The sequence below is a fragment of the Phocoena sinus genome, chromosome 10 (assembly GCF_008692025.1).
Source record: "Phocoena sinus isolate mPhoSin1 chromosome 10, mPhoSin1.pri, whole genome shotgun sequence".
Classification (NCBI taxonomy): domain Eukaryota; kingdom Metazoa; phylum Chordata; class Mammalia; order Artiodactyla; family Phocoenidae; genus Phocoena; species Phocoena sinus.
Window position 1 is genome coordinate 501,361 of NC_045772.1, and position 22,760 is coordinate 524,120.

Below are 22,760 nucleotides of genomic sequence, written 5' to 3' on the forward strand. Positions count from 1 at the left end.
GGGACACCCGTGCCCTGCTGTTGCAGCTCGGGGCGGGACAGACGCCTGGGGAGCTCCTCAGCCCGCTGGTGCTCAACTCCGTGCTGAGCAAGGCCCTGCAGTACAGCCTGCACGGCGACACGCCGCACGCCGCCAACCTCTCCTTCGCCCTCAAGTTCCTGCCCGAGACGTTTGCCCCCAACGCCCCGGACGTGCTGAGCTGCCTGGAGCTCAGGTACAAGGTGAGCAGGGCCCCCTTGTGCAGATGGGCGGGCGACGGTCTCGGGACGCACGGCGTGCTAAGTTGGCTTCCCTGGCAGGTTGACTGGCCCCTCAACATCGTGGTCACCGAGGGCTGCTTGAGCAGGTACAGCGGCATTTTCTCCTTCCTGTTGCAGCTGAAGCTCATGATGTGGACACTCAAGGATGTCTGCTTCCACCTCAAGCGCACAGGTGAGCCTGGCGGGGCCCCGGTGTCCCCTCAGCTCGCGGCTGTAGCTCAACACCCCCCCCCCCGCAGCACGGGTGAGCCACGCAGCCGGCTCGGTGCAGTTCCGCCAGCTACAGCTGTTCAAGCACGAGATGCAGCACTTCGTGAAGGTCATCCAGGGCTACATCGCCAACCAGATCCTGCACGTCACCTGGTGTGAGTTCCAGGCCAGGCTGGCCTCGGTGGGCGACCTAGAGGAGATCCAGCGCGCCCATGCCGAGTACCTGCACAAGGCTGTGTTCAGGTGAGGCGCGGGGCCGGGGCCGCGCCCCCCGCGTCCCCCGCGGCGGCGCGCTCACCGCAGCCCCCGCCCGCCCTCGCAGGGGCCTGCTGACGGAGAAGGCGGCGCCGGTCATGAACGTCATTCACAGTACCTTCAGCCTGGTGCTCAAGTTCCGCAGCCAGCTCATCGCCCAGCCCTGGCGCGGCCCCGAGCACCCCAACTTCGCCCTCCTGCAGCAGTCCTACAGCGCCTTCAAGTACTACTCCCACTTCCTCTTCAAAGGTGACCCTCCCCTGGGGCCGGGCGGGGCCGGGCGGGGCCGGGCGGGGCCGGGCGGGGCCGGGGCGGGGCTGAGCTGCTCACCGACGCCCTCCCCCCAGTGGTGAGCAAGCTGGTGAACCGCGGCTACCAGCCCCACCTGGAGGACTTCCTGCTGCGCATCAACTTCAACAGCTACTACCAGGACGCCTGAGGCCTGTGCGGCCCCGGCGGGGGTGCCTGCACTGCAATAAAGGTGCTGCCCGCCCCACTCACGCCTCTCTCTACCGGGGCGGGTCCTGGGCCGGGGCGGGGGCAGAACGAACACACGGAGGCGACCGAGGGAGCTGCCAGTTTATTTAGGGGCTGCGTCCCCCACCAGGCTGGCGAGGTGGGCGGGGGCTGCGCGTCCACCGGCCCCCTCTGCCGAGCTGAGCCGTCCTGGCGCAGAGCAGCCTGTCGCCGGGAGCAGAGCCTGGGGGCTGGGCGGTGCTGCCGAGTCGGCATCGGGCAGAGACGGGTCAGGTCCTGACTGGGCATCTCTGACGTCACGGAGAGACGGGTGGGGCGGGCGCCACCTCGCCTCGTGGACTCGTGGGCTCGGGCCTCGGGGCTCCTGTGTGGAGGCCTCCGAGGCGGTTACGAGGATCACGTCACACACAGCTCCGCGGCCCAGAGCGGGGGCTTGCTGCTGTACGAGTGCCGCCGGCTGGCTGCCCCGCCGGCCTCCCCACTGGCCTCCTCGGGCTCGGCGGCCTCGCAGGCCTCGGCGGCCACCCCCTCCCCACGGTAAGGGGTCTCCAGCAGCTTCAGCACCCGCCGCACCTGGAGGAGAGCAGGGGGTGCGGTGTTTGTTGGGGCCCCGCCTCCCCGGCAGCGGGAGGGGACCAGGAGGGAAGGGCCGGGCGGGCCGCTTGCCTCTGAGAAGTCTCCGCTCTCGGCGGCCTCGATGGCGCCCTGTGCGACGTAGTTCCTCAGGACGTACTTGGGGTTGTTCGCGTGCATAACGCGCACGCGCTCGGCCTGCCAGGCAGCGGTGTCGCCGGCGGCCTCCCGATCCTTCTCCAGCCGGGCTCTGGAGTCACACCCGAGCCGAGCATCAGCAGAGCAGCCCCGCCCCGCGGCCCTGCGGTCCCCGAGGGGGGGCGGGGTGTGGGGGCGCGGGGGCCCACCTGTACTCCAGGAGCCACTCGGCCCAGCGGCTCCTGTTCTTGCTGTGCAGCTCGGCCGGGCTCAGCTGCTCCAGCCGCGACTGCCGCTCCACGCGCTCCAGCTCCCGCGCCAGGCTCGCCCGCGTGCCGATGAGCGCCAGAAGCTGCGGGTTCGACTGCGCCAGCATGAGCATCATGGACAGCTGCCTGCGTGGAGCGGGCGCGTCAGGGGCCCCAGGCCACGTCGTCCCCGCCGCCGCCCCGGCCCCGGCCCCAGCCCCACCAGGGGTGAGCCTGGGTCCGACGGATGCAGCAGACGTGGGACCGCTACCAGCCGTCCGCCCTTGTTCTACCGCAGCCGCCGCAGGCTGACCCGGGCCGGCCCCGGCTCCCTGCCGGCAGCCACACATCCAAACCCAGGACCCAGTCCCTCTGGGAGAGGTTCACTGCTGCCAGCTCCTCCCACAGTGATCACAGGGCTGGACGCTTCTCCACCTCTGGGGGCAGGGCAGCCCCTGACACCCCCTTCCCCAGTTCCCCTGGCTCCACGCTCAGCAGCTCCTGCCAGCTTCAGCCCCTCCCCGCACTGCTGCTAGATGCCTGTTTGGCACGGGACGGGACACGCTGGTGACGGGTTTTGAGCTGCACCCTCAGGACGTGACACGATGGCGCAGAAAGCCCGGTCTGGCTGGAGTCTGCGGGCCCACACCCAGGCTCTTCCTGGGGAGCCTCCCCAGAGCAGAGCCCACCGTGCCCCAGCCTGTGCTACCTGGCCTCCCCTTTCCTGTGTCAGCATCTCCATCCTGTCCTCTGACCAGAGGGCCTCAGGGCCACAAAGCCAGGGCCTGACCGTCCGTCCCACTCCTGGGAGTGGAGCGGCCGCCTGGGCACTCTGTCTCCAGCATCCTCCCAAAGGCTTCGTTCTAAACGTTCCTCCCTTTCCGGAAACAAATGCTAGGGAAGCAAGACCCCAGTACCCACCGCGGATCCATCTGGGGTCGGAAAGCGAGCCTCAGCTCCTCCAGGGAGGCACACTGAGCGGTCAGCGCGGACAGGAACTCGTCCAGGTCCCGAGACTCCGGCCCGGCGGGGAAGGAGCTCAGCAGGTAGAAGGAGTTCGTGAAGTCAGCACCTGGGACATGCAGCTGCTCAGGGCACCGTCCCGTCACCAGAGGGCCACACGTGTTCATCCGACACGTGTGCGGTGCCCTGCTCGGTGTCAGGCTGGGGACTCCTGAGCCCGCCCCTCAGTCCTCCCAGCTCAGCCCCCACTCTGAACCTGACGAGTCACTCAGTCTCTCAAGGCCTCCAAGCCTGGCTTCTTCATCTGTAAGATGGGTAAATACAGTGAAGGCACCGAGGCCGGGCCTTGGCCCTCGTCACTGTCACGGCAGTTAGCACCTCCTGCTTCAGGAGCTGCAGGGCCGAGACGGCACAGGACGTGACACAGACAGACGCTGGGAGGGCCTCAGCGACCTGCTAAAACACTGTCACGAAAACCCCCAAGGAAACATCCAAAAAACAAACAGACACAAGGGAAGATGAGAAGGAAACCAGAAGGGTATGCTGCAAAAGATCACCTAAGCAGGAGAGCAGTAACAGAGAAGACAAAGGACAAAAATGGTGTAAGACAGAAAACAAAAGAGCGAAACAGCGTAAGTCCTCCCTTATCAGTAATTACTTTAAAAGTAAATGAATTAGGGAATTCCCTGATCCAGTGGTTAGGACTCTGTGCCTTCACTGCTGAGGGCACGGGTGCAATCCCTGGTTGGGGAACAAAGACGCTGCAAGCCAAAAAAATAAAATAAAATAAAATAAATGGATTAAAGTCTCCATTCGAAGAGCAGAGACTGGCAGAATGGATTAAAAAAAAACCCAAACGTGATCCAACTACAGTAAGATAACTCGCTGTAGACTCGTAAGTCAAAAGCAAAAGGATGGAAAAAATACCCCATGATTTGCATACTGATAGTAACCTGAAGAGAGCTGGGGTGGCTACGCTGACGTCAGAAAAACAGACTTTATGTAAGAACTTGACAAAGAGGAGCATTATGTATTGATGAGTCAGTTCAGCAAGAAGATGTAACAATTATAAACATGCACCAAACAAGAGCCCCCCATACACAAAGCAAAGACTCGCAAAACTGGAGGGCAAACAAAACGTTTCAAGTCAACTACACTCCAATTTAAAAACAAACAAACAAACCTGAAGGGTGGACTCGAGCAGTTCTGTAAGAGTTGGGACGTCACCACCCAACACGTGGACAGAAGGTCAACGAGGAAACAACGTGAACAACAGACACGACACTCCACCCAAGCTCTCAGATGCACGTTCTCCACGGCAGACCACGTGTTGGGCCATAAAACCAGTCTTAATACACTGAAAAGACCCGTGTCTTCTGCAACCACGATGGCATGAAGTCACAAATGGAAGGACGACTGGAAAATTCACAAGTAATGTGAAAATGAATCAACTACTGGGTCTACAAAGAAATCACGAGGGAAATTAGAAAATACTCAGAGGTATGAACCAAAAGCAGCAGTGCTCAGAGGGAGGTTTATGGCTGTAAATGCGCTAAAAGAGCAGCTTTTCTCTCATCACCAGAAAAAAATAAACTTGTAACTGTGTGATGATCATTTCACATTATATACATACAGCAAACCATCATGTCGCACAACTGAGACATATAATGCCATACGCCAGTTACTTCTCAGTAAAAGAAGATTTCAAATCGATAATCTAATCTTACATCTAAAGAAGTAGAAAAAGAACTAAATAAGACCAAAGTTAGCATAAAGGAAGGAAATGAGATTAGAACAGAGATAAATGAAACAGAGAAAAACAAGAGAAAATCACTGAAACCAAAGTTGGTTCTTTGAAAAGATAAGTAAAACTGACAAAGTTTTAGCTACGCTAAGAAAGAAAAAAAGACACAGGTAATAAAGGAAATAAAAGTGGCGACGTCACTGCAGACTGTACAGAAATAGAAGACTGAGAAAACACTATGAATAATAATTTAGATAACATAGATGACACAAACTCCCAGAAACACATAAAGTACCAAACCTGACTCAAGAAGAAATAGAAAATCTAAATAGTCCCATAGCAAGTAGGGAGACCGGAAACTTCCTAACACAGGGAATGTTAGGACCAGACAGCTTCACTGGTGAATTCTACCAAACATTTAAAGAAGAATTAACACCAGTCCTTCTCAAACTCTTCTGACAACTAGGAGGGAACGCTTCCTAACTCATTCATGAGGTCAGCACTGCCTCGATACCAAAGCCAAACAAAGATAGCACAAGAAAAGAAAACCACAGACCAGTATCCCTTGTAAATACAGATGTAAAAGAAACCTCAGCAAAACACCAGAAGGAGCAAGCAGGGTTTATCCCCAGAACACAAGGTGTGTGTGTGTGTGTCCCCTGCCCGAATTCATATATGGAAACCCAGCTCTGCAGGGCGATGGTATTTGGAGTGGGGGCCTCTGGGAGGTAGGTCACGAGGGTCGTGCCCCTGCTCCCTACCCTGCCGTGTGAGGACAGCCAGAAGGCGGCACCCTGATCCTCGACCCCCAGCTTCCAGACCGTGAGAGGCAGTTTGAACTAAGACAGGACATGAATGAGGAAGTAAAGCCTGGTGATCACCTCAACTGAGGCCCAGTGTGAAAACACCCAGTGAGGGACAGAAGGAAACATCCTCTACTTGAGAAAAGCCACGTGCGCACAGGCCAACGGCTCGCATCACACTCGTGTGAGACAGAGCTTTTTTCCCCCAAGAGCAGGAACGGTAAGTGACGCTGGCTCGGCCACTTCTGCCGCGCAGAACCAGGCGTCCTAGCCGGAGCGGCGCCCTGGAGAGGATGGGAAACAGGAACGCAGAGACACAGCACGTCTGTGCTCACAGCAGCGTTATTACGCATGGCGGCCACAGGGTGGAACAGCCCAAGTGTCCAACAGACGAGGGACGAGCAAAAGGCAGGCCACCCGCACAGCAGGGATGACCACCGGAGGATGTCGTGCTGCGTGGGGTGAGCTAGACACACGGGGAGAAGAACCTCATGACCCCCTTGCCTGAGGTCCCTGGAGGAGGCGAGTTCTTAGAAAGCAGGCGTGAGGTCACCAGGGGTGGGGGGAGGGGCCGGGGAGCTGGTGCTTCACAGGTGCAGATGTCCGTCTGGGAAGACGAGGACGTTCTGTAGACGCGGTGATGGTTGCAAGACAAGGTGAATGTGCTTAAAGCCACCGAGACGTGAAAGGTTGGTCTCACGCTGTGTCACCACAGCGTGGTGCACGCGCCCTACCCACACTCACCCGTCAGGTGCATGGTCTCCAGGAGCCTGGCCACCAGGGCGCTGTCCTCCTCCCGCTCAGCCCGCACGAGGCCCAGCTTCCAGCGCATTTTCTGCAAGTAGTGCCTGCGGAACTCGGCATCAAACTCCTCCGCCAGGATGGCCTCGGCCAGCTCGAGGGGCAGCGCGGGGTCCAGGGCCTCCGCCAGCTTCTGCAGGTTCCACTTGCACACCTCGGGCTGCCTGCTGTACGAGTAGCGCCCGGCGGTGTCGGAGGCGTTGCACACGTGGTCGGGGTCGTACCTGCCGCGTGGGGAGAGCCGCGAGCTGCCTGAGAGGACCTGCCGAGCGACAGTGCAGGCCCCGGGTGGCCGCCGCTCCACTGCCTGTCCCACGGGGCCCCGCAGCCTCTAGAGCAGGGGAGCCGCACTCCAGCGCGGCCCCTGCGGCCACCCCTTCAACCCACTCTCCACCCGGGAGCCGAGAGGGTGCTGTTTAAAGTGCTTCTGTGCTCAGAACCCTCCAGGGATTCCTGCTCTGGGGATGGCTGGCTGACCGGGCCTTGCTGAGAATTAAACACCGAACAAAACATTAACAAGAGCAGACACACAGGCCTGCAGGTCCTTCCCGCTGCCACGTGCCTCCCCGCCAGGGCCCCCTGGCACGCGGCGGGATGCCCACCTGTCCAGGAAGCCGAAGGGCCCGTAGTCGATGGTGAGCCCCACGATACTCATGTTGTCCGTGTTGAGCACGCCGTGGCAGAAGCCCACGCACTGCCACTCAGCCACCAGCTGGGCCGTGCGCCGCGTCACCTGCAACAGTGGCACGGGACAGCCGCTGGGTGCTCCCCTCTGCCCCCTGCCCACCGGGCCAGCGGTGCCCGACCGTGTCCTGTCCTGTCAGCTGACGCTCAGCTGTGGGCAGAACCACCAAGGATGGTTAAGGAGGGAAAAGTATTTTGGATGAGTTGACGTGAGTGGCTCTGTTCCTCACATACACCCTCTCTCTCTCATATACTCACTGTCTTTTGGCTTTTATCCAAACCAGAAAAGTCAGGGAACCTGGACATTCCCATGACTCAGGCCCCGTAGGATGACCACGTGGAAACAAGGGAGGAAGTTACACATTCTCAGGCGAGAACTGCCCAGGTCCAGATGCTGTGCCCAGGGCCCCGCCTCGCCCTGGGCTGCAGGGAGAGGGGCTCAAACAGCCCCGCTGCCCAGCCCAGGGTCTGGCTGCCAGACCTGCCGCCCCCTATCACCCACGTGACAGACGAGAAGCAACAGTGCGGCTGCAGTGGGCTCCGAGGAGTGACACGTGCAGGACGGTGGCCTCCGGCCCTCAGGCCGACCCCTCGCCCTGCTGCCTGTCACTGGCTGAGGCTGCACCACCTCCCACAACTGTGACTGTCGTGTGAGACGACGCCTAAGAGTTCTGGGCGAAATGGAGAGGCCAAGGGGTGTGTGTTTGGGGCCACCGTGAACACAGGCCCCACGCGGGAGGCCCAGCACCCACCAGCCCTCATTCCCTCCCAAGCTCTCCACGTGGCCCCTCGATGCTGCTCAAACAGTGACCTGGGGTCTGTCCCAGGACCCCGACCCTCAACCGTATCTGAGAAGTTGCCCCTGGGCTAAGCCAGCGGGTGGTGACTCAAGAGGGCCGGGCACCCAGCGTCTGCCCGCGGCGGGGCAGCTGCCACCGACCTCCCGGAAGAAGGCGGCGTGTCTCTGCACGCTGTCGCTGGCGTGAGTGGCCTGGATCTCGGGGTAGAAAGTGCTGATGACATAGTCGAGCATCTGCACTCGGATGTCGTTTCTCCCCACGCTGGGGCCTGCGCGCCCCGTGTGCTCGTCCGAGGACTTGAAGATCTCAAAGGATCCGAACCTGGAGGGAAGACCCGCGTTGACAACAGGTTAAACGTGATGCCTCCCCCTCACGAGTAAGGAAGGAGGGAGGGTGCTGCTAGCCCTCGTGGCGGGGCGGCGGGGACAAGCCACCAAACGTAGCTGGCCGTTCAGTGACTCAGGCAGACACAGGGCACTTCCCGGGGTGCACGGGGCTGGGACTGCCACGGCCGCCCTGCAGGGACGAGACGGGTTCTGTGTCCGGCCTCCCAGACCGAGGGATGCGCCCATCACCGGTGTCCTGTAGTGGGGTGAGCCGCAGGCTCAGCGGTGGGGCAGTTATACCCCCAGGGGGCGGGCTAACGTCCGGAGGCATTTTTGGTTGTCACGACGGGGGTAACTACCAGCAGCTCGTGGGTGGAAGTCAGGAACGCTGCCTGAACGCCCTACGAGACACAGATCAGCCCACGGCAAAGACGACCTGGTCCAAACGCCACTAGTGCAGCTGTGCCCGGAGGCCCCGGGTCTCCCAGGACGAGGCCAACGCCTGCCCCGACACCTCCACCCCCGGAGGACAAACGGAAAGCTGGTGACAGCTGACGCACAGGGTCGGCCTGGGTCACCTGACCCCGCCAGACGGCCACAGCCACCTCCTGGCGACTCTGGGTTCAGGTGGTCAGTACTGAGCACCTGACGCCAGACAGCGTGGTGACGTCGAGGACTGACAGGCCCCGCTGGAGACGGCAGCCAGGAGGCCTCCAGTCAGTGAGCAGGGGCCAGAGGACGCGGGCACACCAGGCGTCACGGCCGCTCGTCCAGGAGCACAGTGAGGCCGTTTTCTTGGTGCATCTTACGGAGCTCCTGGTCGTGAACTCCAGGTCCACAGCTCTGGACACACCGCCCCAGGCCCTGCACCCTGGCCGGGCAGGGGCGACACAGGAGCACGAGGACGGGCGGTACCTGAGGAACGTGGGGGCCACGCGCAGCACGACCGCACACTGCTCGGGCCTGGGGTTGCCGTCGTAGAACACGTCCCGCTCGACGGTGGACTGGGACGTGATGCAGGCGCCGGCCCGCGTGGTGGGGACGCCCAGGTGGAACATGGCCTCGCTGCACAGGAACTCACGGATGCTTGAGCGCAGCACCTTGCGACCGTCGGCCTGTCTGGGGTCAAGCACAGAGGTCACTGCTGGGCTCCACTCGACACCAAGGCATGGCCACAGAGGGAAGGGGCCGGGAGAACGCCTCCTAATGGCTTTTTAAAAACAACCCATGGGCTTCCCTGGTGGCGCAGTGGTTGAGAGTCCGCCTGCCGATGCAGGGGACACGGGTTCGTGCCCCGGTCCAGGAGGATCAGAGCGGCTGGGCCCGGGAGCCATGGCCGCTGAGCCTGCGCGTCCGGAGCCTGTGCTCTGCAACGGGAGAGGCCACGACAGCGGGAGGCCCGCGTACCGCAAAAAAAATAAATAAAGTAAAATAAAAACAACCCACGAGCAGCTCTGACATCACTGTAAAGAGAGTCTGCTTTGGACGATCCCAGGTGCTAAGCCCCTGACCTCCTCCAGGTCTGGAACCACAGCGCAGGGTGCCTGGCCCGCGGCAGGAGGCCAGGTCTACACAGAAGTCAGGGAAGGCCACTCCCAGGGTCACACACACGCTCGCAAATCCACAATTCTGTTTTTATGAATTTACGTTGTGAACATCCTTTTACAACAGCACAGACACAGAGCGTCACCTGCAGTGGCGGGGAGGACCCCAGTCTCCCTCAGGCAGCTCTGAATCACGTGGGTGTTTTCTTCTTATGCTAAACCTTCATTATTACTATTATTTTAAATAGACTTTCTTTTCCTAGGCAGTTTTAGGTTCGCAGCAAAACTGATCAGAAGCCAAAGAGACTTCTCATGTACCCCTCCCCCAATATCAACATCCCCACCAAGGGGAGTCATTTGTCACACCTGATGGAGCTACACCGACACGTCATCATCGCCCAGCGTCCACTGTTTACACCAGGGTTCACTTTCAGTGTTGTCCACTCTGTGGGTCTGACAGAGATCCACCATTACAGTGTCATACAGAACAGTTTCACGGCCCGAAAAACCCTCTGTGCTCTACCTGGTCATCTCTCCCCTCCCAACCCCTGGTCTTTTATTGTCTCCATAGTTTTGCCTTTTCCAGAATGTCACAGAGTTGGAATCATACTGTGTGACCTTTCAGATTCACTTCCTTCACTTACTGATATGCATCTAAGTTTCTTCCACGTCTTTTCATGGCTTGATGCCTCATTTCTTTTTTCTTTCTTTCTTTCTATTCTTTTGCTGAATAATATCCCATTGTCTGGATGGGCCAGGGTTTGTTTATCTATTCACCTTGAAGGACATCTTGGCAGCTTCCATTTTTGGCAATTACGAATAAAGCTGCTGTGAACATCCACATACAGGATTTTCGTGTGGACGTGTTTTCAGCTGCTTTGGGTAAACGCTGAGGAGCGTGATTCTTGGATCATGTGGTGAGAGTGTATTTAGTTTGGTAAGAAACCACCACACTGTCTTCCCAAGCGGCCGCACCGTCCTGCAGGCCCAGCAGCCGTGAACGGGAGCTCCTGTTGCTCTACATCCTCGCCAGCACGTTGCGTTGTCAGTGTTTGGGAATTTGGCCAACCTCCTAGGTGTGTGATGGCGTCTCCTTGTTAATTTGCGTTTTCCTGATGACACATGATGTGAAACATCTTTTAAAGTGCTTATATGTCATCTCTGTATCTTCTTTGGGAAGGTGTCTGGCAAGGTCTTTGCTCCATTTTAAAATCAGTTTGTTTTCTTATTGTTGAGTTTTAAGAGTTCTTTGTGTATTTTGGATAACAGTCCTTTATCAGATGCGTCTTTTGCAGAGATTTTCCCCCAGTCTGTGGCTTGTCTTCTCATTTCTCCTGACATTGTCCCTCACCGAAGTTTTAACTTTAATAAAGTCCAGCCTATCAATTATTTCTTCATGGATCCTGTCTTTGGTATGGTACCTAAAAAGTCATTTCTATACCCAAGGTCATCCAGATTTTCTATTTTATCTTCTAGGAGTTTTACATTTTTGCATTTTGTTTAGGTCTGTGATCCATTTTTTTGTTTGTTTGTTTGTTTGTTTTTTTGCGGTACACAGGCCACTCACTGTTGTGGCCTCTCCCATTGCAGAGCACAGGCTCCGGACATGCAGGCTCAGCGGCCATGGCTCACGGGCCCAGCCGCTCGGCAGCACGTGGGATCCTCCCGGACCGGGGCACGAACCTGCGTCCCCTGCATCGGCAGGCGGACCCTCAACCACTGCGCCACCAGGGAAGCCCTGTGATCCATTTTGAGTTAGTTTTTGTGAAGGGTGTCAGGTCTGTGTCTAGATTTTTTTTTTTGGTATGTTGATATCCAGTTGTTCCGGTACAATCTGTTGAAAATACTATCATTGCTCCATTGGATTGCCTTTGCTTCTTTGTCAAAGATCCACATCTACGCAGGTCTATTTCTGGGCTCTCTGTTCTGTCCCATTGACCTATCTATTCTTTGGCCAAAACCACTCTCTTTTTTAAAAGAGATTATTTTATTTATTTACTTTTGGCTGCGTTGGGTCTTCGTTGTTTCGCGTGGGCTTTCTCTCTAGTTGTGGCGAGCGGGGGCTACTCTTGGATGTCGTGTGCAGGCATCTCATTGTGGTGGCGTCTCGTTGCAGAGCACGGGCTCTAGGCACGCGGGCTTCGGTAGTTGCAAAACCACACTCTCTTGATTGTTGAAGCTTTACGCTAAGTCTTGAAGTGCGGTAGTGTCAGTCCTCTGACTTTGTTCTTCTCCCCCAGTATTCTGAGGGCTATACTGGGTCTTTTGCCTCTCGATATAAATTTTAGAATCAGTGTGTCAATATCTACAAAATAACTTGCCGCGACTTTGATTGGGATTGCATCGAATCTATAGCTTGAGTTGGGAAGAACCAATATCTTGACAATACTGAGTCTTCCTATCCATGAATGTGGAATATCTTTACATTGATTTAGTTCTTCTTTGAGATCTTTTATCAGTTTTGTAGTTTTCCTAGTAGACGTCTTATATTTTGTTAGATTCACACCTAAGTGTGAACGCACACTTAGGTGTGAATCTAATTTTTAGGATTGCTAATGTAAACAGTATTGTTTTTAATTTCAAATTCCACTTGTTCACTGCTGGGATATACTAAAGTGATTGACCTATGTAGTAACTGTATCCTGCAACCTTGCTATAACTGCTTATGAGCTCATTTTTTGGTCAGTTCTTTGAGATTTTCTACATAGATGTTCAGCTGCAAACAAAAACAATTTTTATTTCTTCCATCTCGATCTGTATGCCTTCGCTTTTCTTGTCTTGTTACATTAGCTATAGGACCTCCAGGGATGTTGAAAAGCAATGGAAAGAGGGAACATCTTTGTCTTGTTTCCAGTCTTAGTGGGAAGGCTTTGAGGTTCTCATGATTAAGTAGATTTAGCTATACGTTTCCTGTAGATCCTCTGTCAAGTTGAGGACGTTCCCCTCTGTTGCTAATTTACTGAGTTTTTACCATGACAGGTCTTGGGTTTTGTCAAATGCCTTTTCTGCTCCAACTGAAGTGATGATGTGAGTCTTCTTCTTCAGCCTGTTGATCTGATGGACCACATTAATTAATTTTTGAATACTGAACCAGACCTGCATACCTGGAGTAAATCCCATTTGGTGGTGATGTATAATTCTTTTCAAACATTGTTGGATTTGATTTGCTAATATTTTGTTGAAGATTTCTTTATCTATGTTCACGAGGGGTTTTGGTGTGTAGTTTTCTCTTCTTGTATTGTCTTTGTCTGGATCTGGTATTAGGGTAATGCTGGCCTCATAGAATGAGTTAGGAAGTATTTCCTCTGCTTCCATTCTGTGAAAAAGAGTGGAATAATTTCATCCTTAAATGTTTGGTAGAATTCACTGGTGAGTCCATCTGGGCCTGGTGCTTTCTGTTTTGGAAGATTATTAATTGTTGACTCAATTTCTTTAATATATATAGGCCTATTCAGATTGCCTTATTTTTTTCTTGTGAGTTTTGGCAAATTGTGTCTTTCAAGGAATTGGTCCATTTCACCTAGGTTGTCAAATTTGTGAGCACAGAATTGTTCAGAGTAATTTTATTATCCTTTTGATCTGCATGATGTCCCCTCTTTAATTTCTGGTATTAGTATTTGTGTCCTCACTTTCTTTCTTAGTTAGCCTGGCTAGAGCTTTACTGATTTTATTGATCTTTTCAAAGAACAAGCTTTTGGTTTCACTGATTTCCTATTTCAATTTCACTGACTCCTGCTCCAATTCTTATTATTTCTTTTCTTTTGCTTACTCTGGATTTGATTTGCTCTTCTTTTTGTAGTTCCCTAATGTGGAAGCTTAAATGATTGGTTTTAGATCTCTCTTCTTTACTAACATATGCACTCACTGCTATAAACTTCCCTCAAAGCACTGCTTTCACCGTACCCCATACATTTGGTGTTTTCGGTTTCATTTAGTTCAAAATACTTAAAAATTTCTCGAGATTTTGTCTTTAACCATGTGTTATTTAGAAGTATGTTGCATAATCTCCAAGCATTTTGGGATTTTCAGTTATGTTATTGATTTCTAGTTTGATTCCATTGTGGCCTGAGAACAGACACTGTATGATTTTTATTTTAAAAAAATTTTTAAGGTGTGTTTTATGGCCTAGAATGTGGTCTCTCTGGATAAATGTTCCATGTGGGCCTGAGAAGAATTTGTATCCCATTGTTGTTAGATGAAATAGGCTATAGATGTTCTTTATATCCAGTTGACTGATGGTGTTAACTGAGTTCAAAGATGGCCTTACCAATTTTCTGCCTGCTGGCTCTGTCCATTTCTTTTCTTTTCTTTTTTTTTTTTGCGGTAGGCGGGCCTCTCACTGTTGTGGCCCCTCCCACTGCGGAGCACAGGCTCCGGACGCGCAGGCCCAGCGGCCATGGCTCACGGGCCCAGCCGCTCTGCGGCATGTGGGATCTTCCCAGACCAGGGCACGAACCCGTGTCCCCTGCATCGGCAGGCAGACTCTCAACCACTGCGCCCCCAGGGAAGCCCCTGCTCTGTCCATTTCTGATATCGGGGTGTTGAGTCTCCAACAATGACAGTGGATTCATCTGTGCCCCTTTGCAGTTCTGTCAGTTTCTGCCTCATGGTACTCTGGCACATATACAAGTAAGGACTGTTCTGCCTCCCTGACCCCTTCATCAGTTTGTCACACGCCTCTTTATCCCTAATGACTTTCCTTACTCTGAAGTCCACTCCTGCTAACTAGTGTTAGCATGGTATGCTTTCCTCCATCCATTTCCTTTTTTTTTTTGTATTTTGGCAGCACGCGGGATGGTTCCCCAACCAGGGACTGAACCCGGGCCTCCACAGTGAAAGCACTGAATCCTAACCACTAGGCCACCAGGGAAATTCCCCATCCATTTACTTTTTTTTTTTTTTTTTTTGTGGTACGCGGGCCTCTCACTGTTGTGGCTTCTCCCGTTGTGGAGCACAGGCTCCGGACACGCAGGCTCAGCGGCCATGGCTCACGGGCACAGCCGCTCCGCGGCATGTGGGATCCTCCCGGACCGGGGCACGAACCCGTGTCCCCTGCACCGGCAGGCGGACTCTCAACCACTGCGCCACCAGGGAAGCCCCATTTACTTTTAATCTACATGTGTCTTCATATTTAAAGTGGATTTCTTATGGACAACATAGAGTTTGGTCTTGTTTTTTAATTTATTGGCCTTTCTCTTTGTTTTCTCTTTCACTCTTTTTCTGCGTTTTGTGGTTTTAACTGAGCATTTTGTGATTCCACTTTTTCTTTTTTCATCAGTTCTCGCCTAGCGTATCAGTTATACTTTTTTGTTTTGTTTTACTCTTTAAAAAATGGTTGCCCTAGGACTTCCCTGGTGGCACAGTGGTAAAGAATCCACCTGCCAATGCAGGGGACACGGGTTCGAGCCCTGGTCTGGGAAGATCCCACATGCTGCAGAGGAACTAAGCCCACGCGCCACAACTACTGAGCCTGCGCTCTAGAGCCCGTGAGCCACAACTACTGAGCCCGCGTGCCACAGCTACTGAAGCCCGTGTGCCTGGAGCCCATGCTCCGCAACAAGAGAAGCCACTGCGACGAGAAGCCCGCGCACCACAACGAAGAGCAGACCCTGCTCGCCGCAACTAGAGAAAGCCCGTGCGCAGCAACGAAGACCCAACGCATCCAAAAATTAAATAAATAAATAAATAAAATAATAATTTTTTTAAAAGGTTGCCCTAGAGTTTGTAATATACCAGTTACAACTAATCCAAGTCTACTTTCAGGTAACACTATCCTGCTCCGTGGGTAGTATGAGTACCTTATAATAACAAAATAATCCTAATCCCTCTCTCCCATCCCTTATTTGACTGGTGTCATTAATTTCATTTATACATAAATGCCTCATTACTATTATTTTAAACAAGCTATTACCTGTTATATCAATTAAGATGAGGAAAAGTAAAGGTTTTTATTGTACTTTCACTTCTTTCTCTTATGCTCTTCGTTTATGAGGATTCAAGTTTCTGACCTACATCGTTTTCATTCCCTATAAAGAACATCTTTTAACATTTCTGGCAAGACAGGTCAGCTGCTAACAATTTCCCTCAATTTTTGTTTGTCTGAGGAAGTCTTTATTTCTCCTTCACTTTTGAAGGATAATCTCACAGGGTACGGGATTCCAGGTGGGTGGTTTTTTTTCCTCATCACTTTAGATACTTCAGTCCACTTTCCTCTTGCTTCCCTGGCTTCTGAGAAGTCAGACGTAATTCTTATCTTTGCTCCTCTGTAGGTGAAGTGTTTCCTTCCTCTAGCTTCCTTCACTTTTTTTCTTTATTTCTGCCTCTCTGTAATTTGAAAATTATGAGCCTAGGTATAGTTTGTTTTTGTCTTTTGGTGGGGGTGGGGGAGGCATTCATCCCGCTCGGTGTGCTCTGAGCTTCTTGGATCTGTTTGGTGTCTAACATTAATTTGGGGAATTTCTCAGTCATTTCTTCAAATATTTCTTCTGTTTCTTTCTCTCTTTCTCTCCTGGTATTCCTATTACACATGTGTTACTTCTTTTGCATTTGTCCGACAATTCTTGGTGAGTGTTTGGATTTTTTCAGTCTTTATTTTTTTAAACTTTTTTTGCTTTTTATCTTTGGAGGTTTCTCATGAGATATCTTCAAGCTCAGAGATTCTTTCCTCATCTGTGTCCAGTCTAGCAACATGTCCATCAGAGGCATTCTTCACTTTGGTTACAGTGTTTTTGCTAGAAATCTCTAGCATTTCCTTTTCATCTTTTTCAGAATTTCCATCTCTGCTTACACTGCCCATCTATTCTTCTTCTGTTTTATTTATTTATTTATTTAATTTTTGGCTGTGTTGGGTCTTCGCTGCTTCGTGTGGGCTTTGTTGAGGTGCATGGGCTTCTCACTGCGGTGGCTTCTCTTGTTGTGGAGCACAGGCTCTAGGCGTGAGGGCTTCATTAGTTGCGGCACGTGGGCTCAGTAGTTGTGGCTTGCAGGCTCTAGAGCATGGGCTCAGTAGCTGTGGCGCATGGGCTTAGTTGCTCTGCCTGCCCATCTATCCTTTTTTTTTTAAAAGTTTTATTTATTTATTTTTGGCCATGCTGAGCGGCTTGAGGGACCTTAGTACCCCGACCAGGGACCAAATCCAGACCCTTGTCAGTGAAGGCCTGAGTCTTAACCAGTGGACCACCAGGGAATTCCTCTAGTCTCATTTTATTTATTTTATTTTTATTTTTAAAATAAATAAATTATTTTTGGCTGCATTGGGTCTTCGTTGCTGTGCACGGGCTTCTCATTGCAGTGGCTTCTCTTGTTGCAGAGCACGGGCTTTAGGCGCATGGGCTCAGTAGTTCTGGCAAGCAGGCTCAGTAGTTGTGGCTCGCGGGCTCTAGAGCACAGGTTCAGTAGTTGTGGTGCACTGGCTTAGATGCTCTGCGGCACGTGGGATCTTCCCGGACCAGGGCTCGAACCCATGTCCCCTGCATTGGCAGGCGGATTCTTAACCACTGCACCACCACGGAAGTCCTGCCCATCTATTCTTTTTTTTTTTTTTTTTTTTCTGGTACGCGGGCCTCTCACCGTTGTGGCCTCTCCCTTTGCGGAGCACAAGCTCCGGACGCGCAGGCTCAGTGGCCACGGCTCATGGGCCCAGCCGCTCTGCGGCATGTGGGATCTTCCCGGACTGGGGCATGAACCCGTGTCCCCTGCATTGGCAGGCAGATTCTTAACCACTGCACCACCAGGGAAGCCCCCTGCCCATCTATTCTTTTTTTTTTTTAATGACACGTCACTTTAAATTTTTATTTATTTATTTTTGGTTGTGTTGGGTCTTCGTTTCTGTGCGAGGGCGTTCTCTAGTTGCGGTGAGTGGGGTACACTCTTCATCGTGGTGCGCGGGCCTCTCACTGTCGCGGCCTCTCTTGTTGCGGAGCACAGGCTCCAGACGCGCAGGCTCAGTAGTTGTGGCTCACGGGCCCAGTTGCTCCGTGGCATGTGGGATCTTCCCGGACCAGGGCTCGAACCCGTGTCCCCTGCACTGGCAGGCAGAGTCTCAACCATTGCGCCACCAAGGGAGCCCCTGCCCATCTATTCTTGAATGCTGCCTGGTTTATCCTTTAGAGCCCTGAGTGTGTTTATCACACACAACTGGAGTGCTGGTCTGACCATTCCAGCATCTCTGCCATGTCTGAGGCTACTTCTGATGCTGGCCCTGTCTCTTCCAGCTGTGTTTTCTGCCTTTTAGTATGTTTGTACTTTTTTCTCGATAGCCAGGCATGATGTATGGGGTAAAAGGAGCTACTGTAAGCAGGCCTTCAGCGATGTAGAGGCGGGCTACAGGTGTCAGGTGGAGGCCTCAGACTCTCAGGGACTCTGTGCCTCTGGACTGAGAGCTTCCATATGTGCTTTTCAGTCTCCTCTCCGCCAGAGGGCGCTGGAGCTGGTCATTTCCCTTCCCCAGGTCCGAGGGGCTCTGATAACACCCCAGCAGGTCAGGCTCTGGTTAATTAGCTTCCACCAAGGGCAGCCTTGTTCAGAACAGAGTGCTCTGGTGTATTCCATAGACCTCCTTTTCCCCCCTCCTGCCAGAAGCACAAAGGGATTTTCCACCAATATTCACTGTGAGAAGACAGGAGAGCTCCAGGAGGTAAAACTCACCAGAGTGTGGGGCTCGCTTACGACTGGGCCCCGAAATCTTCAACTGACTCGTACATACTGAGCCTCCAGCAATTCACCAATTACAGGGCAAGGATCTGTGCAGACTTCCACCCTGGTAACTCGTAATTCTTTGTATTCGCCTGTCAGTCTCTCCAGTTTGGGGGGTGGGGCAGCAATCTGCCCTCTGACCTCACTTTTCCTGCATATCTAAGACTTGTTGATTTTTCAGTTTGTTCAGCTTTTTACTTGTTAGAGTGGAGTGATGATTTCCAAAGTTTCTTACATGCTGGACTGGAAACTCTTATTACTTTTTTTTTTTTTTTGCGGTACGCGGGCCTCTCACTGCTGTGGCCTCTCCCGTTGCGGAGCACAGGCTCCGGACGCGCAGGCTCAGCGGCCACGGCTCATGGGCCCAGCCGCTCTGGGGCACGTGGGATCTTCCCGGACCAGGGCACGAACCCGCGTCCCCTGCATCGGCAGGCGGACTCCCAACCACTGCGCCACCAGGGAAGCCCCATCTTATTACTTTTTAAAATTAAAGAAGGAAAGTGGTAGCAGCACACGAGAACAGCTGGCCTGCATGAGCCACGTCCTCAGCCCCTCCTTGTAAGATGAAGGGCTCTGGACACTTCGACCTCCAAGACCCCCACCCAGAAAACAAACACAACAACAAAGTGAGCTTGGATCTCTGCCCTTCAGGGTCGGGCCTGGCTTCCTGGCCTGGCCCAGGGCATGGCAGTGTGCCAGCACTCTCCCAGGCAGGAAGGCACCTGAAACAGTTTGGAAAATTCTCTAGGAAAGAACAAAAACTGGTGGGAAGACACTGGGCTCACTTCCGTCTCACCTGCAGAAGGACACCGAGGCTGAGTGAAGGTGCCCAGGGTGCACGCCTGCCCACGTCCTCTGCCGGGAAGAGGCCAGAGCCGGGCCAGCGTGAGTCTGGGGTGCTGGGGCCTAGGCCGGGGGTCAGTGGAGATCTCTGCAGGCCTCCTGCCTTGCCCTCACCTGGGAGCCTGGGTGTGAGTGACACCTCTAGAAACCCGGCCTGACGGTCACCCCAGGGCTGTCTGCAGGGTGACTGTGCCTGCCTGTGGCTGACGAGACCCTCGGTCCACAGCTGCACTCCACTCACCCCCTTCTAGTCTGTAATCCGTCCTCAAATGTCACTCCACACCCGCTCCCCCCGGCCCCCCAGCCTGTTTAGCAGGAAGCCAGTACAGTCCAAGCTAATTGTGGATCTGGTAAAAATGATCCAGAAAACAAGCTGCATATCTCCTTGCCTGGGGCAAAGTGCCCAGAGCAGAAAGCAGAACTGAATAATGATTACACAGCAAGGGTGCAGGGCCTCAGGGTGGCCCTGCCCCCAGAGAGCCGCATGGACACGTGACAACGGTCCCTTCTCCTGGGCGCCCATGTCTGTTCCCAGCCAAAGTGCTGGGGTGGACCCAGCTGAGGACAAGCTCTTCTGCACCTGGCAGAAGAGGCCGTCCCGAAATCCCAACTCCCATGGGAGGCAGAAGAAGCCACCTGCGCACCCCCCAAAACCCACGCCGGGGGGACTCGAGCAGCTGCTGGCCTCAAGCCACTCACATCACTTCAGATGTTAGCCTCAAGCCTTGTTGAGGCCGGGGACCCCAGGAAATGCTGGGGGTGGTGGGTGGGTGCACATCTGGTAAGGGTCAAACAGCCTCTTTCTTTTAAAGGACCTCAGGTCTGGAAACACTGACTTACAACTCAAGTCTTCAAATATTAAAAGCAACTTCCAACAGCAGATTAGACTCTCACAAAAATGTTTTTTATAAATGGCAAAAACAAATGATTAAAATGAACACATAAAGCTGAAAGATGCTCGTACAATGTGAAGGCCCCAGGACGATAAACATTTACCCGGGACCCCAAGGAGCAGAAATGCTTCTGCTGGCCACGAGTGCAGACAGCTCTGAGCAGGTTGCTCCAGGAGGGTGGGGCAGGTGCCAGGCTTCACTCAGGACATTTCAGAGACACCAAGGTTTGAAGACTGGGGGATGAGGAAGGACCAGCTATCCTGAGGATCTGAGGTGGCGCTGCTAGAGGTGGGGGCCCGGTTCGGTTCGGTTCGGTCCCTGAAGGGAGGGGAGGGGCCAGACCAGAGACACACCCTCGGGATTTCTTGGAACATAAAACGCCAAGTTAGGTGTGATTCTTTCAGCCATTCAATAAGCATTTAACAAATATGGGCTAAATATGTGACCTTTTTTAGTGAAAAGGAGCAGAGACTATCAGCACTGTGTGTACAGGAGAGGCGTGACAGCTGCTGGCTCAGGCTGTGGGCATCTGGACCCCGGCCCTGGCCCATGAGCCCCTGGGCCCACCTCACTGCGGGGTCAGAACATGGCTGGCCCCCAAGTGCTTGGAAGCCCGGGCCTGGGAGAAGGTCTACTGGGCTGAGGATCTGTCCCGGTCCAGGGCACCGTCTGCACAGCAGGCACCTGCAGTGCTAAGGGGTGTGGGAGCGAAGCTGCCCGCTCAGCATTCAGAGGAAGCCGGAAGCCGAGTGCGCCGGGCAGGCAGCAGGGCTGGGCACGCGGTAAACACGAACGTGCTGCACGTAGAACTGACTCCGAACTCTCTGGATAGTTTACGAGAACAGAGCAGGGGCAGCTGCCAGCGCTGTGTGATCAGACGCTCAGCCTGACCTGAGGGGCGGCAGGACCCTCCCCTCCCCCCCCTTCCAGGCAGACGGGCGCTCCGAGGCGGCCACGAGCCACAGAACCTCCTCCCTCGCCTCCTGTCCTGGCCTCAGGGCCTTTGGGTCGGGCGCTGCTACCCACCACGTTCTACGTCCCCACGTCACACTTTTCCGTTGTTAATCTCCCCCCCCCCCCCCAACCGCCCCACCGGGGAGGACAGCTACGCGGGTACGGACGCAAACACACCTGGAGAAGGGCGTGGGGCCGGCGCCCTTGAGCTGCAGCTCCCAGCGCTCGCCGGCCGCAGTGCACACCTCGCCCAGGTACATGGCGGCGCCGTCGCCCAGCTGCCCGGCGAACTGGCCGAACTGGTGGCCGCAATAGCAGTGCGCGGCGGGCTCGGTGCCCGGCAGCAGCGCGTTGCCGCTGAAAAAGAGCGCGGCCTCGGCCTCACGAGCCTCGCGGGCGGCGGCGTCGGCGGGCGGCGCGCCCAGGCCCAGCAGCGCCAGCGCGGGCTCCGACAGCGCCACGACGCGCGGCTGCCGCAGGGGCGCGGGCCGCACGCGGCTGAAGCAGGCGCCGGGCACGGGCCGCGGCGCGGACGGGGCGCCCTCGGGGCCAGACGGCGGCGTCTCCACCGGCAGCGCGCGCAGGGCGCGGTTGTCGAAGCGCAGCCCCGCCAGCCAGCGGGGCTCAGGCTCCATGGCGCCGGCGGACGCGGAGCAGGGCGCTGGCGGCGGGCAGCGGCCGAGGGGCAGCCGGGCGCGGGCGGCCGCGAGCGAGGCCGCGAGCGTTAGCCGGAGCGCGGCCATCCGAGGCGCCGCGGCGGCGGAAGCCCCTGTGCCCCGACCGGAAGGCCCGCCCCACGCCCCGCCGCCCAATTGCCGGGGGCGGCACCCGCGAAAGCCTGGCTCTGATTGGTCACGCCATCTATCTGCTTCTGCTCCAGGTCTCGTCTCGGGGACTGCGAGGTCCCGGCCCGTCCGGGTCCCGGTCCGCGGGTCTGCGGCTGATGGCTGGAGCGCGCGGCGGAGACTGGGCCGTCCGGAATGACTGCCCTGTGCCACAACGGCAGGTCCCTGGAGGTCCGTCCCAGAGGCACCGGCCAGTCCGGGCTGAGCTCTCCGGGCCGGTGGCCGTGACGAGTGACGTCCCCATGGGACCTCCGGGGTGCCTCCCAACTCCGCGGTGAAGCCAAGGTCAGACCCGGCCCCACGCTTTGCTGAGGTTTGGCCCTGGATTGTCCTTTGCCCACTGCGCACAGGGCAGGAGGGAAAGAGGACCTTTGTCCAGATCTGTCCGAAAGTTGGGGGACATTTTTGGGCCAGGAAGAGCCCCAGGGCGAAGCCAAAGCTGAGAGCAGAGCCTGCCAGCCTGGGGCCAGGCGACTCCCTCGTACAGGGCCTTTGCTCCTTCTCTTTCCCTGCTCCAAGCAGGGTTCCTCACACGCGGGCTGGATCCCAGGCCCACCTCTCCTGCCTGCCTCCTGTGTTTTTCCTTGCGCTTCTCTCTGAAATTAGCTCATTCCCTTATTTTCCTGTTTCCTGTGTGTCTTTCTTCTCACCCACGCTCTGGAAAGGTGGGAACCTTGGTGATCTGGGCACCAGTTTCCCCAGAAC

The 22,760-nt window shown here is 55.0% G+C and overlaps 2 protein-coding genes across 7 annotated transcripts in view; one reads left to right on the forward strand and one right to left on the reverse strand.

Annotated features, from left to right (window-relative positions):
* Window positions 1-10,108, forward strand: part of TUBGCP6 (tubulin gamma complex associated protein 6) — a 30,309-nt gene extending 20,201 nt beyond the window's left edge. For 2 of the 5 annotated variants that reach the window (XM_032644529.1, XM_032644532.1), the window contains 6 exons: window positions 27-221; window positions 300-432; window positions 500-713; window positions 793-974; window positions 1,073-1,206; window positions 2,173-4,732. In XM_032644529.1, coding sequence (XP_032500420.1) covers window positions 27-221; window positions 300-432; window positions 500-713; window positions 793-974; window positions 1,073-1,164 — 816 coding nt within the window. In that variant the 3' untranslated portion in view covers window positions 1,165-1,206; window positions 2,173-4,732. Of the gene's footprint in view, window positions 1-26; window positions 222-299; window positions 433-499; window positions 714-792; window positions 975-1,072; window positions 1,207-2,172; window positions 4,733-10,089 lie in introns of those variants that run through there. The other 3 variants (XM_032644530.1, XM_032644531.1, XR_004351659.1) reach the window with 3 other exon arrangements.
* Window positions 1,287-21,980, reverse strand: SELENOO (selenoprotein O). Of its 2 annotated transcripts, none has more exons than XM_032644534.1 (9): window positions 21,388-21,977; window positions 9,198-9,401; window positions 8,097-8,277; window positions 7,075-7,205; window positions 6,416-6,696; window positions 3,083-3,233; window positions 2,123-2,308; window positions 1,869-2,025; window positions 1,287-1,775 (listed from the first exon to the last, which is right to left on the reverse strand). In XM_032644534.1, exons 1-9 carry the CDS (start codon window positions 21,951-21,953, stop codon window positions 1,590-1,592), a joined length of 2,043 nt encoding a protein of 680 aa, XP_032500425.1. In that variant the 5' UTR covers window positions 21,954-21,977; the 3' UTR covers window positions 1,287-1,589. The 2 variants fall into 2 exon arrangements, with proteins under 2 accessions (XP_032500425.1, XP_032500426.1); XM_032644535.1 differs by lacking the exon at window positions 1,869-2,025 and adding an exon at window positions 10,193-10,279 and having other exon boundaries at window positions 1,618-1,775; window positions 21,388-21,980.
* Between the last annotated feature and the right edge of the window lie 780 nt (window positions 21,981-22,760).